The sequence below is a fragment of the Lolium rigidum genome, chromosome 4 (assembly GCF_022539505.1).
Source record: "Lolium rigidum isolate FL_2022 chromosome 4, APGP_CSIRO_Lrig_0.1, whole genome shotgun sequence".
In the NCBI taxonomy this organism is placed as follows: Eukaryota; Viridiplantae; Streptophyta; class Magnoliopsida; order Poales; family Poaceae; genus Lolium; species Lolium rigidum.
In genome coordinates, this window is record NC_061511.1 from 260,006,783 (window position 1) to 260,025,979 (window position 19,197).

Below are 19,197 nucleotides of genomic sequence, written 5' to 3' on the forward strand. Positions count from 1 at the left end.
ACTTTGGACTTCGGAATACTTACTACTTAAGCACACCAGACTCTGGATGCCTCCACGTATATTCTCATATGTACCAATGACTCAATTTCAACAATTTTCTTCATAGTTTGTTTTTAAAATACAAGCTCTATGAGCTATAATTTTTGAAACGTGGAATATAACAACATGCTAGTCAAGATAGACAAGTCGCCAACAAAAACATCAAAATAATGCAAATTTGTAACAGTTACAGAATCCACAACTGTGCAAATTAAGACATGAGGGAACCCAATAAATTACTATAGCCATCAAAACAACAATAATACTATGCTACCAGCAATCCGATACAGGTATTCCTGTTGTTATAATTTACTCCATGTGATCTCTTTGACTTCTTACATAATGGCATGCTAAAGATAGAAACCTTCCATGGATACTGTTAGTAGAACATAACTGTGCCCTCTTATCATGTTCCTGGCAACGAATTACTACACAACATTCTAGCATTAGTTGCAAACTTGTAATTCATGAATATATGTTGCCATAATCTACCGAGCAACCATATCTCAAAACGAAAGAAGATATATGCTATTATGCAATCCAATTAACAGTACAAAAATTACATGTTGCTAATAACTTCTATGAACTAGACAAGAATAACAAAACATTATAGCATATTATTGATCAACCAGCTGAAATGAAGACAGGGTTTCATAAGAAAAGATTGACATACAAACAAACTGGACGCCTAAATTAGATCTCTAATACTATTTCAGCACCAATTTTGCAGCCTATCCATCCAGCAAACCAACATAACAAGAACCACACTTCCACTCAATGATCCATAAATTCCAAATACAAGGTACAAGACTCAAACTATGAAATTCTGACATTGTGAGGTGGAGACAACATTTCCACCAATGATCTACACCCCAACTGCAATCAGACACACCCTAAGCATCCAAATAAACACAAAAAAAGCCCTACTAGCACACATCAAAAACACAAATGAACATTCCAAATAGTAGTACATAATGTTTCAGATCTTCGCGATATTATTACAAACAGAATCTAGCGATTCACATTTTTTCCTCTTCCAATCCCTCCCTTGCCCTACATTCACCAAACATACATACAACAGTGTTAAGCTAAAAGTGTACAGACTGATCCGCGCATACGCGGATGCGGCGGAAATCAGATTCAAACAAGGAGCAACCGATCTCGATGACTTGCAACAACCACAGCAACGATTAGGTGGATCAGACAGACAGACAAACACGGAAGGGGAGACGAGAGGGACGGGGCACCGTCGTTGTGCAGTGCCGGGCCTAAGAGTCGGCCGCCTTCTTGGCGGGGGCCTTCCTGGGCGACTTGGTCTTCTCCTTGGCCGGCTTGGCTTCCTTGGCAGCCGCCGCGGCGGTCTTCTTGGGGAGCAGCACGGGGTTGATGTTGGGCAGCACCCCTCCGTGCGCGATGGTGACGCCGGCGAGCAGCTTCCCGAGCTCCTGGTCGTTGCGGACCGCGAGCAGCACGTGCCGCGGGGTGATCCGGTTCTTCTTGTTGTCCTTGGCCGCGTTCCCCGCCAGCTCGAGGACCTAGCAGACAGAAATAGAAAGGGGAAAAAAACAGAGGCGAATCAGTCAGATGCCGATGCTGTACGTATATGACCCACCCTGGCGCGCGCGTGCGTGGCCCACCTCGGCGGCGAGGTACTCGAGGACGGCGGCGAGGTAGACGGGGGCGCCGCTGCCGATGCGCTTGGCGTAGCGTCCCAGCTTGAGGTAGCGCCCGATGCGGCCGACGGGGAACTGGAGGCCGGCCTTGACGGAGCGGGAGACGGACTTCTTCTTCGGCCCGCCGCCGCCCCGGCGCCCGGCCGCGCCGGTCTTCTTCGTCGCCTTTGCTCCCGACTCCATCGCCGATCCCGAGCTCCGAAGCTTTTCCTCCTCCACTCTTTTTCTTTCGCTCCCTTTTCTCCCGGTCAATGATTTCTTCTGCTTCTTTTTTTTTGGTGCCTTGTTTTGTGCGGTGGAGGTGTGTGTTTGTGCTTTCTCTCTGTTTCCATCTGTGAAGGACCCGAAGAAACACACAATCCAGCGAGGGCGGTGCTTTGATCTGGACCGTTAGCCTCTATCGGAGGATCAGTGTCAGCCGTTGGATGGGTCTGGCTGATCCGTGTGAGAGGGAGAACATCCAATAGGAGGACAGACTTTGGAAGTACCAGTGGACTGTGTTTTTGGTCTTCATCATTTCAAGCAATGTTTCAATCATCGGATTAGCATACACTATTTCTCGAAATAGTATCTGAATTGTAGGTTCTTATTATATGAACACGTTGATTTAAAAATGGTCTAGTAAGTTTGGTTTGACGTAAAATACTAAGGTACATGTCGGAACAACGACAGTCGTGGATTTTACGCTATACTTGTGTACCATTCTACTTTTAGGGAAGATAATATCCCATCTGCTATATATAACTCGAAAAATATGTCTAAAATTTTGTATATTATAAAAATAGCTTAGCCTCTAATTCTAGTTTTATGTTGAATTGCAATGCCATTTCAAGCCAAATGTTCGACATTCAGTAACTCAATGTAACATCCTTCGAAGAATAGTTATCATCCACTTGTTTCTCAGCAATTCATTTGTTGATTTTGCCACCAATCTTATGGTTGAAAAATGATAATACAAGATTGGCGAAAAGGGATCCATGGGAATCATCCGTGCCGATGATTGTTGAATTCCTAGGTTAGCACTAGGAGTGAAAATTGAAAGGAAGGAGGTGAAAGAAATATATATCCACATGGTAGAAATAGTGTTCGAGAGATTTTAATTATGAAAGAAAAAACCAAATTTTGTATCTTGTGGTGCTCATTGTGTGTCGTAATTAGCACATTGCAGCATGAAACATTAAATATAGATATCATTGCGAGAAACGTTATGTTTTTTTCTCAACAGCTGATAAGATATGATATATGGTTGTTATTATTCTTACATGGCTTCTACCTTTGTCTTTAATATAAACTAAAGAAATATAAAACCACACTAGGAACCTTGAAAGTCGTAAATTTTATGCCACGCTAGTTCTTTAAGCATTGCCATGTTGGCAATACATCATCACTACTTGTTATAATTATCTTTGCACAACAAGATAATTATTAATTTTATGGAAAATACTTAGTATTAAATAATTACTTTTTTACATTATCACCACCCCAGGCATAGTACAGGTTGGATCAATGCAGCTTTAACAAATACAAAAACGGAATATTGACGAAGTTCATAGGATACTAAATTTTATACATTACTACATTGGCAATATAGGATCAACACTTTAAAAGTCATACTTAAAACTCTTCGTTGCATAGTCTAGGCTTTGGTGGCAATAGGTTCAAAATAACAACTACAACTAATATTATATTTCAACCAACAAGCAAAACTTGAAGTTGTAGTTACTCCCCATTGTTGTGTGTTTTCATGGAATGAATAAGTTTATTGTGTTGAGCCTAGGTTTGGACTGGACCTGCCAAACTTAGTTAATCTAAACATAGGTTGTTGTGGCGAGGTGCACTATGGTCATAATGTTTTTCTAACTAGTTTTCGACTTTTTTTGAGTTAATATGCTTATTTATAACATATCTAAAATAGGCAAAAATGAATCAAATAAACAATAAAATAGTTTATTTGATTTTACGGAACGACAACAACCGTGGATTTTACGGTATGATGTACCATTCTACTTTTAGGGAAGATAATGTCCAGCATGCTATATATAAATCGAAAAATATGTCTACATTTTTGTATATTATAAAAATAGCTTGGCCTTTGATTCTAGTTTTAGATTGAATTACAATGCCATTTTAAACCAAAATGTTCGACATTCAGTAACTAAACTTCATAAAATGTAACATCCTTCGAAGAATATAGTTATCATCCACTTGTTTTGCTGCTAGGAAGTTCGAGCAGCACAACCTATCTCTTTTGTTTCAACACTCTGGAACGGGACGCTCCTCATGAGCGGTTTGGATAGAAGTATTCAGAACAATATCCTAGTTATTAAAAATGCAATGGCTTTACATTCTGTTTTCCAGCTTCGTTTTCTACTTGTCGTCATTTTGATCATGGAAGTTGGCTTAGAGAGGGCATTTCACGCAGCATTACGAGAGTTTGTTATGATGCAACTTTTTTAGCAGGGTGTTGCAACTTCAGTTGGCCTATGTGTTCTTCGCATTCCAGATTTGCACCAAAGTACAATACTACGGGTGAAAAATGCTTCATAGTGGAGTAAAATACATAAATACATAACTTGGATTTGTTGTGTACCACAAAAATTTGCTGATAATTATTGCATTTTGTTAGAGGTAATAACATGGGGCATACAAAAACTTACATGGTACGTCAAAATTAGTACATGAACTTGAAAAATGGGCTGGGGGGGGGGGGAGCTGCCCCCTCCCCGCCATAGTAGTTGGTGTATACTGACAGACAATCCTCACACACCTCGATGCTTTCGTGAATGGAAAGCCCGCTCCCGCTAGGAAGTCTGAGTAGCTTTTGTTTCAACACTCCGGAACGGGTACGCTCCTCATGAGCGGTCTGGATAGAAGTATTCAGAACAATATCCTAATTAATAAAAATACAATGGATTTACATTCTGTTTTCCAACTTCGTTTTCTACTTGTCGTCCATTTGATCATGGAAGTTGGCTTAGAGAGGGCATTTCACGCAGCATTACGAGAGTTTGTTATGATGCAGCTTTTTTAAGCTCTTTTTTTATTAGGGTGCTGCAACTTCAGTTGGCCTATGTGTTCTTCACATTCCAGATTGGCACCAAAGTACACTACTAGCGGCGAAAAATGCTCCATAGTGGAGTGAAATACAGAAATACGGGACTTGTATTTGTTGTGTACCACAACAAATTTGCTGATAATTATACATGAACTTGCAAAAGAGGTGCCCCTCACCCGCCATAGTAGTTGGTGTATACTGACAGACAATCCTCACACACCTCGATGCTTTCTTGAATGGAAAGCCTGCTCCTGCTAGGAAGTCCGAGCAACAAAACATGTTTCTTTTGTTTCAACAAATGGCTCTCTTTTTAGCGTCGGTCCATTCACGACTTATACAGGGTTTGACCTCGGGAACGCAACGACGAGTGGTACGGGCGGATGCTACAGGCGGGGCTTGCCCGTACCGATGCCCATTAAACCTCCTAGAATCGCCTTTCCAAGTGTAGTCAACTTTGCCATGTTCCTGATGTGATTTTCTTCAGTAATTGCAGGTCCATTTGCCAATGTGACACGATTTTCTGCACAACATCCTAAAATAGAAGAGATTGCACATCTTTGCATTGATTATGCATCAGTGGCAAGTTGAGAGGTAAAATTATTCAATTTCTTGACTTAGCTAAGGGTTTAAACGCGAGAAAATATGGCGTATTTCACACCCATCGGGTCGCCATTGATTTTACCCACCAGCGACTCCGACTTCCCCGAAGAAACAACCATCAAACAAGACATCGTCGTAGCGGCACCATGAAGCTCAATCCGACCTATGCCAAACAGGTGGCTCCTCTCGCAAAAGTCGGGAAGCTCCAACCCTAATGACGAGCTCCGGAGAGGAGATTCACAAGAACCCCATCGAAGAATTTATCTGTATGTGTGGAAGTTTTACATTCGAGAAATTTTAATTAAGAAATTTTGTGGTGCTCATTACATGTTGTAATTAGCACACTACAACATGGACTATTAAATATAGATATCAGTTGGGAGAAATCGTTATGTTTTTTTCGACTATTGATAAAATTTGACATAGATGGTTTTGTCAAATTTTCCTTACATGGCCTCTACCTATGGTAGTAATTTAAATTCAACAAATATAAAAACATATTACAATAACCATGAAAGGCGTAAATTTCATGGCACACTAGCTTTTCTGAATTGCCATGTCAGCGATGCATGATTGCTACTTGTTACATTCTCTCCGCACTACAAGATTTACCTATAAGCTTATAAAAAATGACTAAACACAAAACAAAAATTCACTTTACTTTTCAGTTTCCCTTTCAATAAATTGCCATAACTTTGTCATTACATTCTAAATTAAGGAAAATACCTGATATTCAGTAATGAATTTTCTACCGTATCACCGCCCGAGGGGTATTATAGGCCGGAGCAATGTAGCTTTAACAAATACAAAAAAATACACGAACCGAATTTCATAGACCACTAACTTTCAGACATTACCACATTATTAATATAGGATTAGCATTGTTAAAATTCATACTTTAAAACTCTTCGTTGTTAATCCATGCTTTGGTTGGCAATTTTAAGGTTCAAATAAAAACTATATCTTATATCATGTTTCAACCAACAAGATAAACTTGAAGTGGCAGTTTGCCCCTCTGTTGGCATATGATGATTGAGTTTTTTTTGTGTTGAGCCTAAGTTTGGAACTTTGGATTGGTTTGGATTGAACACGCCAAACTTTGGATTGGTTTGGATTGAACACGCTAAAAGTAGGCAATCTAAATAGAGGTTGGTGTGTCAAGGTGTACTATGGTCATCCTGTTTCCCAACTAGCTTTTGTCTATTTTATGCCTTTTAGTGGCAATAATTTCTGAACCCTAGGGAAGCTATAGCGAAGCTAAGATATTTAGCGCTTTTTTTACAAAATAAGAAAACTTCTAGAAAAAGTAGGCATCACACATTCATATGATCAATAAACATGACATGGAATTCAATAATACAAACTTGTACTTAAAAATCATGATGATTGCAATAATAAAAGTATTGTGTAAATGCATATTACATAAGCTGATTTAAGTTTGAAATTTAAATATGAAAATATATGGGCTTAGCAGATAAGTAGCGCCACTTTTAGCCCCATTTGATGTTTTAGCGCGATTTAGCGAGCTATCAGTGAGAGTTTCTATTTAGTGTTAAAAGTGCTTATCTTTAACGGGAGCTTTGCGTATCCACTATAGCGATGCTATGGCGAAGAGATGGCACGCTATTCAAAACTTTGATTTTATTGTTTATCTGATTTGTTTTTGCCTACTTTTGAATCTAGTTTTGTGTCATACGTTATAAAATAAGCACATTTACGCATCTCCCCCTCCCTCCCAGCTAGATAATCTATTTGGGACTTTAATCCCATTAGGTGCTATTGGTTATGTATATTTATTGGGTAATGGCACTCTAATTTTTGGAGGGTTACTTCTCTTCCTCGAGGGTCACTTACCTTAAATGTTTTATTCTAAATCTAAGTCAATTTAGATCATGTTATGTCCAACTCCATGCTCCGAAGACAAGATTTTCACTTACCTTAAATGGTTTATTATAATCTAACCTATTACGACATGTACGATGGGGTGATATCAGCTATCCCTTACAGTTGCCATGTTGGATTTTCACTTAGTTGGTGGAGAGTGATTGAATAGAGAGAAGGTTATCTTTCGGTAGCTAAAGGATGGTCTGTTCGAAAAATAAGAGAAAGTTATTTCCAGCATTGTACCATGTGACTTCTCTTAGAAACAAAGTTTTCTATTAAAATTTAATTAATTATCATTGGTTGGTACCGATGATAATAAGGGGCAATGTATTGTACCATACATATTATCTTCTATAGATGAGGCAGAGTGGTAAGAGGAGACGTGTTTACTCTACCATTATACATGCCCTTAATAGGCTGCCCGACCCATCCCTTGCTCCATTTGTAGGTCCACCCTTGGGTCTTTAATCCGGCTAGGTGCTATTGGTTCTGTACGCTTTATTGGGTGATGAACTGATAATTTTATGAGGGTTACTTGTCTTATCCTCCAGAAAAAAATGTATGCTTAACTTATTATTCGAATGTTTTACTCTAAATCTAAGTCGACTTTGCTCTTGCTATGTCCAACTCCAGAAAGTAAACAGAACATGATTGCAGTGGATGGATTTATCAGTGTAAAGTAAAGGACCGGGGTCCACAGTTCACTAGAGGTGTCTTTCCATAAAGATAAATAACATGCTGGATGAACAAATTACAGCTGGGCAATTGACAGAATACCGACCATACATGACAAGATGATTACTATGAGATTCGTTTGGCCATTACAACATAATACATAGACCGTAATCCAACTGCGTCTATGACTAATAATCTACCTTTTGGTTATCGTTCGAACCTCTTCCAGTATTAAGTTGCAAGCAACAACTTATCACATTAAGCAATGTGTGTAAAGTAAACAATAGAATTACCCTCGGATAAAACCTTGTTGTTTTCTCCCTAATACGGTAGCAACAACACATCTACAATCTTAGAAGTTATTGTCACTCTTCCATAAAACTAGAGGCATGAACCTACTATCGAGCATAAATACCCCCTCTTGGAGTCACACGCATCTACTTGGCCAGAGAATCTACTAGCAACGGAGAGCATGCAAGATCACAAATAACATATGACAAGAATATATAATCGATCTCAACATAGTATTCAATATTCATCGGATCCGAGCAAACACAACATGTAGCATTACATACGGATGATCTTGATCATGTAGGGCAGCTCACAAGATCTAAACATTAGGCACAAATTGGAGAAGATAACCATCTAGCTACTGCTATGGACCCATATTACAGGGATGAACTACTCACGCATCACTTCAGAGGCGGGTATGGCGATGTAGATGCCTCCGGCGATGATTTCCCCCTCTGCCAGGGTGCCGGGAAGAGCTTCAGAACCCTCCCGAGCTAGGGTCTGCAATGGAGACCGCGACGGAACTTTTCATGGATGGAGGCTCGGGTCTTCAGGGTTTTCCCGAGATCATGAATAAATAGGCGGAAGGGCGAGGTCGGTGGAGGCCAGGGGGCCCACACCACCCCTAGGCGCGGGCCAAGGCCAGGCCGCGCCTAGGTGTGGTCTGGCCGCCCATCGCCTCTTCTTCGACCCCCTCTGGACTCTGTCTTCGTTACGAAAAAATATTGACTTCGGCTTTTGTTTCGTCCAATTCCGAGAATATTTCCTGTACAACTTTTCTGAAATAGAAAACAACAGAAAACATGGAACTGGAACTGTGGCATCTTGTTAATAGGTTAGTGCCGGAAAATGTATAAAAGTGCAACGAAGCATGAGCAAAACATATATAAATTGGTGTAAAATAAGCATGGAGCATCAAAAATTATAGATACGCTTGAGACGTATCAAGGAGGGAGGCTAGGGTTTCAGGGGCTGATGATAAAGGAGGAGGGGAGAAGGTGGTGCGCGCGTGAGAGGGAGGACCACGGCATCCTCGTCACGCCATGTGTGTGTTGCGGTCGCTGTCGAGGACGAAGAGAAAGAAGGGATGCTTCGTCGAAGGGGTACTGGGCCGGGAGGTGGGTTGGGTTGCTGCTGGGTGCTGGGCTGCTCGGGCCGGAGAGAAAGGAAGGATAGGGGCAGAGATGGGCCTCCGGGGTGGGGAAGGAAAAGCCAGGGGGAGAGATGTGGCCTGGTAGAGGGGTTAGGGTTTTTCTCTTCTTATCAAAACCTTTTCTTTATTTTCCAAACTGTTTTGAAATCCAAATTGAAACCAAACCAAAACAGCACCACTTTATTTTCCAAATTGAAACATTTTAATTTTTTTTTGTATTTGTTAGATAGTTTTGGTGTTAAGGTTTGTAGAAAAGAAAAGATAAAGGGATGGTTTAATATAAAAACCATATGAGAGGGAAATCGAAATAGTTTTAATTTAAAATAACTTTTATTTGATAAAATCTTGTGGATGATATGATGCATATGCCATGATGATGTATAAAAGAAGAAGAACAAGCAAACCTATTAGGGTACTATCCCGGACCGTTACACTATGTCCAACTCCATGCTGAAGCCAATGGTGTGAGGGTGGGAATAAAGATTAGATCGGGCATTTCATACCTTCAACTTAGAGATAAGAAAAGGTAAACGTGCATACTAAAATACAATGCATAATAGTTTTAGTTTAAGTCAAAATCCCCAAAGCTTGACCAATTAGTAACCCATTATTAATTGTCAACATCAACGATATCAAATTAGATGTTGATATTTTTCTCTTTATACTTAGTTAGGGCCTCTTTGATTCATAGTAATGTCGGAGGGAAAACATAGAAATATGAAAAAAAATATTGGTGGTACTATTCAACCATTTGATTCAAAGAGAATGGAGCACTGAAAAAGTGTAGGAATTTTCCATTGGTTTAGGTTTCAAATGGAAAGCAAAAGGAATTTTACGACTCGCCTAAACCTCTTTTTTTACATTCGAAACAAAGGTCATAAACTGCACGATCATGAACTAGCCTTCCCTTTACATTTATTTTAACCATGATTAACACCTAGTTTGATAAATTCCCGTGTTTTCACAATCCTATGAGTTTGCGCATATATTCCTACCATATCCGTATATTTTCCTACTCCTACAATTTTTTTAAATCCTGCGAATCAAAGAGGCCCTTGGTATGTTACAATGTTTAGTTTTAACGAAAACCAATACGCACTGCATTTTTGTGGCACGGAGGTAGTGTTAATTGTCTGGCTGGCGTTTAGTTGTAACTTATAAAAGTGGCACGCCACACATTATTCGGCATCCTGCTCCAGTAGTTTGTTAGACTCGTTTGTTAGCACCGTACTGTGGCCGTGTGAGCGATCAGTCTGTTACGTTGGGAGAAAATATCTCCATGTCGCACAAACACGTGGGGACCTAGAATAAGAAGAAGCAATGAAGCACTCCACGTACGTACGGTGGGCGCGCCGGCGCCCCCGCGCGATCCGAGCTCCACGCCGCCCGGCCACGCCGAGCCGCACACGTACGCCCGGGCGAGCAGGCCATGCTCAGTAGGTGACCGGCAGCGAGCAAATGAATCAGCGACGCGCGGCCGCCACCACACCAGTCACCACACCACCAACCGAAGAAGAAGCAGAATGAATGGCGCTGGCGGGGTCGTAACGGCCGACCCATGTGTGCGCATGTGAGGGCGGAAACCCGATCAACGTGCAGATGTTCCCTCCTCCTCCTCCTGCCGCATCAACTCGATCGCCTGTGTGCGTGCGCACCGCCTGTCCTCGCGACGCCGTCGATGCCACGGCGTCCAGTGGTTGCACGCTTGAGACAAGCTGTCTACTTTGCCTGCGATCGAACGATTGACACGCGGTGCGTGATGCCCTGATTCATCGGGTTAGCTCGGTTCGCATGAGGCCATGCCATAATATCGCTTCTGTTTGTGGATTCAGGAAACTTCGCGAATCTGGGGTACACAAACAGCGCAGGAAAATAACCTACACCACACGCAAGACTCCTTTTCGTGCCGGGAAAAAGAATGGGATCCATCAAAGTCAAGAAAAGCCTCCATAGAGCTTCCCATCTGACATTTATCCACCGCGCAGAAAATTATACTACATCCGTCTCAAAATATAAGTTATTTAAAAATCTAAATTAGCTTTCTAAAATCCTTATATTGCGAAACAGAGGTAGTACATAATAAAAGCACCTCTAACCGACACTGCAAACTGGCGTGGTCTGTGAAAAAAAAGCAATGGGCTAAAAATAGTGACCAGAACACACACCGCACAGTAACTACTATATCTACGGATTCTGAGGGGTGAAATGTGGTAAGCCCATCCACATTTTACCCCCTCCGCCTTTGTTTCCGTCGCCACCGCTCTCAATTCCAGCCAACTGCCTGGTTCGAGACATCTGAGCCCGATCTATTGTCCACCGAAATGTGGCTGGTCAATTCGTCCTCCCACGATGGTTCCTTGACAGTGGGCCGCTCCGCGCACTCCTACCCCTCAGCTTCGAGCTCACACGTCTGAAGTTGGGCGTCGCCGCGACGCCCTCTATTGGTGCCATGTTATGTCGCCCGCGTGGGTAGGGTTTTCAGGTGCTCGCGACTGCGAGGCGGGAAGCTCGAGGGCCACCACACGCGTTGCATCTTCGGCGCCATTGCATGCAGCTGGCGTCCGGCCCTCCTCCGGTGAATCTGCCTCCGTCTCCGAGGAACTCGACGAGGCCCTCACCAAAGAGCAGGGAGCACCGCGACAGTAGCTCGCTCGACATCACTCACTCACCACCATGGTGGTCTACGACTGCGACCATGCCAAGCGCAGACGTGGCTGGGCACGAGAGGCGAAGATCGCCAAGGCGCGGCGCCGCTCAGCAGTGGCATCGGGGCTACATTTGTCGATGACATCACCGACTCTAAGTGATGGTGACATCACCGCCGTAGGGTAGAAGCCACGATGAGCTATCCCGTGAGCGTCAGGGTTAGGGTTATGGATCTAGATCTAGCTATATAATGCTAGTTTGGCCCATTAGCATTGTTGATTATGTTCTTTTGTTGAACTATGCATGAACTAGCTATATGTGAAATCTAGCACCAATGGTTTTATTTTTAAATATGCAGTTCACATTTGCAGCTTCTGAGAAAAACGCAAACCGCGGCAAACCACTTTTGCATGCCGTTTTGCGGTATGGCGAAATGCTGCAAAGAAGTTGGCATGCAGGACAAGGCTTCCCATCAGCATTTTCAGCTGTTCTTTTTTCAGGGAATTTCCGATGTTTTATTCGACGGAGAGGATAAGGACTGATCTCGCTTGCATCTGCGTAGATGCATGCACGATTCGCAGAGATCCAAAATCTTTATTGAACCCTTGTCGCTTGGCGACATGCCTCGTCTCCACTGTACAGCGCTGTCAGTGCATGCATGCGCGGCTGCAGGCGCTCTCCGACCCAATCCAGTCCGTGCTGCCATATACTCGCATTTCAAAATATTAAAAATCTGAAAAAAAAACTCGGCTGCACAGAGTTAGGATATGTGGCGCTCGAGCTCATTGGATCTCGGTTTTTGAAAGAAAATGAAATAGGTAGTTTGGAGTTTTAAAAAAATCATGAATATGTACGTGTGTTTGTATATCTGTGTGAAGTTTCGGTAAAAAGCGTTTGTTTTTCAGGTGTACATCTATATATTCTAGACGCTCATATAAAGTTTAATAAAAAATGACATTTTGCGACCCGTATAAAAAAGAAAAATTTCAATGTTTACAAAAGAACTTCTCACGAGATTTAACTTTAATATTAAGAAGGTTTATTCTTCAAAAGAAATTGAGGATAAATAAAAGACATATATGTATATACATTCTCAAGGGAAAACATACATTCATTATTAAAAAAATTAGCATTCTCAAATACGTTTTTCGTAATATCTATTTCCATAAGCTAAAACACCACCTTTGAAGTAGGTCATTCTATTCAAGCCGTTTTGTCGACATTCTCGCTGCCGCGCCATATTCCAGTTATTCTCACTACAAATCCTCAATATTCAAAGATGCATCCTTGAAAAAAATAGATCCTCAAAAATGAAAGTCAGTGCTAAAAATGGATTTTGTTTCTGAGTTTATACCTATTTCCCAATGTACAATACCCATGTTTATGCTATATTTTCCTGATGTCTCCTGGCAATTGCTTGTGAAGGTGTGAACAGTGAAAATATCTCTTTTCAAGGTGAGGCCAAACTAGTTAGTTAGCCAAAGATCTTCCGCCACAAAGAAAAAACGAAAACGTGAATGAACTCTTGACTTTTCTCTTTCTCGCCGTTTTTTAACGAACCTGTGTACACGTACCGTCCAAGCTGAGCATACCCTCGTCTTATATAAAGCCTCGGCCTCCTCCGCTCTCTTCCCACACCAGAACACACCATTGCATACACCCGAATCGACCCACCTCGAGCACCTAAGCTTTCGATCGAGCATGTCGTCGCAGCGGATGGGGCGTCACCAGCGGAGGGCGTCGCAGAGCGTGTTCGCCCTCCCGGAGAACTTCGCCGCCCTCGACGACGTGCCGGCGTCCGACGAGCACCGGAAGGCGTCGGCGGACGGCGGCGCGGGCGAGCAGCAGCAGGGTGGCCGGCCCGCGGCGGGGCGCCACCGGCGGGCCATGTCCATGGCCGTCAACTCCTCCAGGGACCTCGAGATGATCAAGGAGGACGGAGGCGGCTACAACTACAACAAGATCGGCGCCTAAGTTAGCTAGTACTCCTGCCACGCGGCGCGCACGGCCGGCATACACCAGCCACGTGCGTGCTCGGCGGCGCTCTCGGTTGAGCCTCGCGCGAGCGGCCAAGCTTTGCCGCAGCTAGCTTGTGCCCAGGGCCGTGTGTGGCGCGTGCTGCTTGGTTCTGGTTTGTTTGTGTTGGTCAAGCGACCAAGTCTAGCTGAAGGTCTTGCTTGCTTTCCCCTTTTACCTTTGCTCAAGACATGCATGTAAGGAGACGTGATGTTATTTGCGAGTTCAAACCACTTCAAACTTCAAATCGTGTACTTATTTGACGGTGTTTCTGCGTTACCGTTGATATCTTTGATAAGTCTTACATGTTTTTCTAGATCTTTAATTTAACGACCTAATACAAAGTATTATTGTAAAGGATATATCATTAAAAACTTAAGGTGCTATGTTGTAAAAGATATATAAATTTATAATGTACTGGTTAAACTGACACTCTACAGGTATGTATAGAACCTACAAAAAAGGGATGAAGGGTGTCGAGACCATCCAAAAAAAATACTTCCTCCGATCCATACTAAAACCACAATTATAAAAGGTACGCCGTTGTAAGGCAGGCTTGGCGAGACGTAGCGTGCGTCAACCAATCATGTGTCCTCCTCACTGTCGCAAAATTACTTCTCTCCAAGCAAATATTTAGGGTAAGAGTGGGCAGCATTTGATGACAAAAGTTTTGGCATTGCAAGGCTAGAGACGACACGTACCCCGTGCGTCAACCAAGCATGTCCTCACCTCACTCTCGCAAAATTACTACTCCTACACTCCAAACAACACGAAAACAGAAAGTGAAACAACTGATGCTCTGTCCCTGATACACGAAACACGAGCATGTTCAGCCCACTTTCCTCCCCTTCTTCCAACCCAAGTGGGCTGTGTGTATCGAACAATCCAGCCACGCAAAGCAGCAGCATGTTCTCCCCTCCTTATACAGCAATGTATACTGCAATAATATCCTGAAAAAGAGTATATACATCGCAATAATGCGCTCCCACAGATCAGGATCTGTACGTACGTAGTTGTACCACCCTGTACTCAAGGGTACGCTTCCAATATTTGTGCACGATGATTATTGCGTGCTTTTCTCGGGCATCGATCTCTCCAGCATGATTGGCTTTGGATCGAACTCGATGGGGAACATGTACACATGACGGATCGTGCGGCGGCGATCCCGATTTGACGGCCCGGCTTTGGATTAAGGTATGTGTCACTCGACATTTGTATGGTTTGCAACCCATACGAATCGACCCATCTCGCTTTCGTTAATCATCAAGATGCGACCTTATCGCTCTACTGCGGCGACATGCAGGGCGAAATGCGCAGGTTCTAGCTATATGGCGAAGCAAAACTCAGTGCTTTCCTCGAGAGAAAAGTGCAATGCATTATGTACTTGGAGTTAATTTAACTTACGAAGTACATGAAACTAATTTTTTGCAATATAAAGCAAAAGATAGGCCATTTTCATTGATTAAGGTATTTTAGAGGTTTTGCAAGTCATGCCTTGGCAAAAAAGACAATCCCAAAACAAAAGTCTACTCTTGTGACATAATAATACTAAAAGGCACTTTAGCTCCGGCGAGGCTTCACATAGCCACCCCCTGTTTGATCTTCAAGATGAGCATATTAGTGGTTGATAGTTGATTCTTAAAAACGTGGATGTTCCGCTTTTCTCAAATCTTTGACCAGACTAACATCCTAAGAGAGGCCAATGCCTTCATGTTTGCACCTTTTCTTCTTCTTCTTCTTCTTTGGATTACCTCCCCCCACCACTCTTTTACGAAGTGCATCACCGACATATTGTTGATTTGTCCGGTTGTATGTCAACTAGCCCAAGTCATTATTTCAAGATTGCTCAAATTAATACACCTAAAGGCTAAAGAAGCAGCATTTAAAAGAAAGTGTGTAGCTGATTCTCGAACTTTGAGCTTACATTGACCATAATTTGGTGTTGCGGATATCTTTAGCTTATGGCGCGTTGCTGCTCGTACCACGCCTGCGTTTCGGCGTCCATGGGGGTTGTGTCGGCCATCAGAAGCGCCAAGTCCTTCTCCCGCTTCTTCGTCGCAACATTGGTCTTCAGCAGACATATATTCACCTCTTGCTTCTCCATCAGCGCCTCCCACCTCACGTCGGTCTTCTCCTCCTTCGGCGATGTATTCGCCCTCCTTTGCCCTCCACTTTGGGCCGCGGCTGCAATAAAAACTTTCCGTGCACAGTGCTTCAGAGACTATAATAGTGATTCTATCTACAAAGATTTTAGACACGATTACAACTAACAAGTAAAACTATACAAATATGATTTATATATGGCGTTCATAGTCTTAATTTCTTACACTACAAGAAGAATGTACATTTCCCCTAAAGGAAAAACAAAGTAATTTGAATTTTTTTTTGCATTCCCTCTTCTCCTTCTCTAAAAAAGTCATAATTATGAAAAAAAAATTACTGCCTAGTTTCTTTGCCTCCTCTTCAATATGTACATTGTATGACCTAATAGAAAAGTATGCAACAAATCAGCAGGTGAAACAAAGTAAACTATTAATTTCTGCAGAAAGTTCTCATTTCATGATATTTCAAGCGAGCATTAGGTCAACTATATGCATACCAGATAGTGAAGAGAAAACCGATTTTAATGCTGAAGAAGCAGCAAACCTAGTACTCACGGGCTCTAATTCAGAACATATGTAATAATCATCCTTCTCGGGACAATTGTTTTTCTCTATCTTTCTATGCAAATACAATTGTATTATATCTTGACTACTGCCAAGTTTAGAGTACCTTGAAAATGAGCTAGACGATTAAATAATGAGAAACATGCCATTCATATGTTCCTGCTAGGCAAGGTTGCTTAGATCAAAGCTTTTAGATAGTTTTTATGTGAAATCCACAAAAAGGCCAATAATCTCCATTGAATGAAAGATTGTGATGCAACACACAAAGAAAGTACCATTAATTATATCACCCAAGAAAAAGACTGAAACATTGTTGATAATACTACCATATCAATCATATGTTCCCGCTAGTTAACGTTGCTTAGATCAAAGCTTTTAGATAGTTTTTATGTGAAATCCCCACAAAAGCAAATACTCTCCATTGAATGCAAGATTGTGATACAACACACAAAGGAAGTACCATAATTATTATCACCCAAGAAAAAGACCAAAACATTGTTGATAATACACATCAATCCTATTAACTCCTCTGTTTGGTCACCCATCCTCCAGCCCTATCACGCTTAACTTCTCTGTTCCTTCCGGTTGAGCTTCCATGAAAGAACGAAATATTGTTGATAATACTACCATATCAATCCTATTAACCCTTAGACCGTGATATCACAACTCTTTATTATTTTGAATTTGAATCAATTATTTAAATACACATCAATTTTAAGTAATAATAATATTTATGCAGAATGAAATTATTATTATTTAAAAAATATAAAATCCTAAATTTCTGGCAAAAACTAAAATCTTCCTGCTTTCATATTTCCATTTGAAATTTTGAGAATCTAAAAAAAAAATAGTAACCGGGTAAACCTTGGGTGATAATAATTAATGGTACTTCCTTTGTGTGTTATATCACAATCTTTCATTCAATGGAGATTATTTGCGTTTGTGTGGGTTTCACATAAAAACTATCTAAAAGCTTTGATTTAAGCAACCATGACTAGCGGGAACAAATGAATAGCATGTTTCTCATTATTTAATCGTCTAGCTCATTTTCAAGGTACTCTAAACTTGGCAGTAGTCAAGATACAATACAATTGTATTTGCATAGAAAGCTACAGAAAAACAATTGTCCCTGAGAAGGATGATTATTACGGGCTTCTTTGATTGATAGGATTCGTATAAGAATTGTGTAAGATTTAGATCCTATGAGATTTTTTTTCCTACGCTAGTTGTTTGATTCATAGGAACATACCCTATAGGAACTAATCCTATAGAAATCTTGTAGTACAAATCATATGTGAATAAAATATTAGGTCATACCTCATGGAAAATTTTCTTTGGTAGAATCAAACACAACCCATCTTTCCATAGGATTCAACTAGCCATGACATCTCAATCCTATGTTTTTCCTATCCTATGAATCAAAGGAGCTCTACATATGTGCTGAGTTAGAGCCATTGAGTACTAGGTTTGGTGCTTTTTTGAGAATTAAAATCTATTTTCTCTTCACTACATGGTATGCATATAGTTGACCTAATGCTCGCTTGAAATATCATGAAAGGAGAACTTTCTGCAAAAATTAATAGTTTACTTTGTTGCGTCTCCTGATTTGTTGCATACATTTCTCTAGGTCATATAGTGTACATATTTGAAGAGGAGGCAAAGAAACTTGGCACTAATTTATTTTGCATAATTATAATTTTTTTCAGAGAAGCAGAAGAGGGAAAATGCAATTTTTCAAATTAATTTGTTTTTTCCTTTGCGGGAAATGTACATTCTCATTGCAATGTAAGAAATTAAGACTCTGAACGCCATATATAAATCATATTTGTACAATTTTATTTGTTAGTTGTTATCATGTATAAAATCTTTGTAGGTAGAATTAGTATTATAATCTCTTAAGCACTTTGCATGGAAGTTTCTTATTGCAGCCGCGGCCCAAAGTGGTGGGCAAAGGAGGACGAATACCTCGCCGAAGGACGAGAAGACTGACACGAGGTGGAAGGCGCTGATGGAGAAGCAAGAGGTGAATATCTTCCTGCTGAAGACCAATGTCGCGACGAAGAAGCGGGAGAAGGACTTGGCACTTCTGATGGCCGACACAACCACCATGGACGCCGAAACGCAGGCGTGGTACAAGGAGAAACGCGCCATGATCCTTCGGGAGAGGGCAACACCACCACCGGCTACGTCCACGAGCTCTACACCAACATCGACGCCCGCTACGACAGAGGTGGCACCGTCGATGGCAGAGGTGCCACCGTCCACAGATGCCATTTGATTTGCTGTAATATGTCGTAGGATTTGCTGTAATATGTCGTAGGTACGATGCATTTTTTGGTTCGCCGAGACACTGAACTTCCGGCAATTTGGGCAAGAGAGTGGTGAACTCGCCGAGTTACGAGATGCACTTGCGTCGCCCCTTTGGCGCGAATTTATTTTTTCAAACTTAAAAGAAACTGGACGGGATCGAAGAAGTGTGTTTTCTGTGATTCTGAGGAA

At 41.7% G+C, this 19,197-nt stretch overlaps 2 protein-coding genes across 2 annotated transcripts; one reads left to right on the forward strand and one right to left on the reverse strand.

The window, feature by feature from the left end:
- Window positions 1-1,196: 1,196 nt before the first annotated feature.
- LOC124707609 (probable histone H2A.4) lies at window positions 1,197-1,940 on the reverse strand. Its single transcript, XM_047239271.1, has 2 exons — window positions 1,677-1,940; window positions 1,197-1,574 (listed from the first exon to the last, which is right to left on the reverse strand). Exons 1-2 carry the CDS (start codon window positions 1,893-1,895, stop codon window positions 1,308-1,310), a joined length of 486 nt encoding a protein of 161 aa, XP_047095227.1. The 5' UTR covers window positions 1,896-1,940; the 3' UTR covers window positions 1,197-1,307.
- An 11,723-nt stretch (window positions 1,941-13,663) lies between these two features.
- Window positions 13,664-14,051, forward strand: LOC124650374. Its single transcript, XM_047189906.1, has one exon. It carries the CDS (start codon window positions 13,718-13,720, stop codon window positions 13,988-13,990), a length of 273 nt encoding a protein of 90 aa, XP_047045862.1. The 5' UTR covers window positions 13,664-13,717; the 3' UTR covers window positions 13,991-14,051.
- The last annotated feature ends 5,146 nt before the right edge of the window (window positions 14,052-19,197 follow it).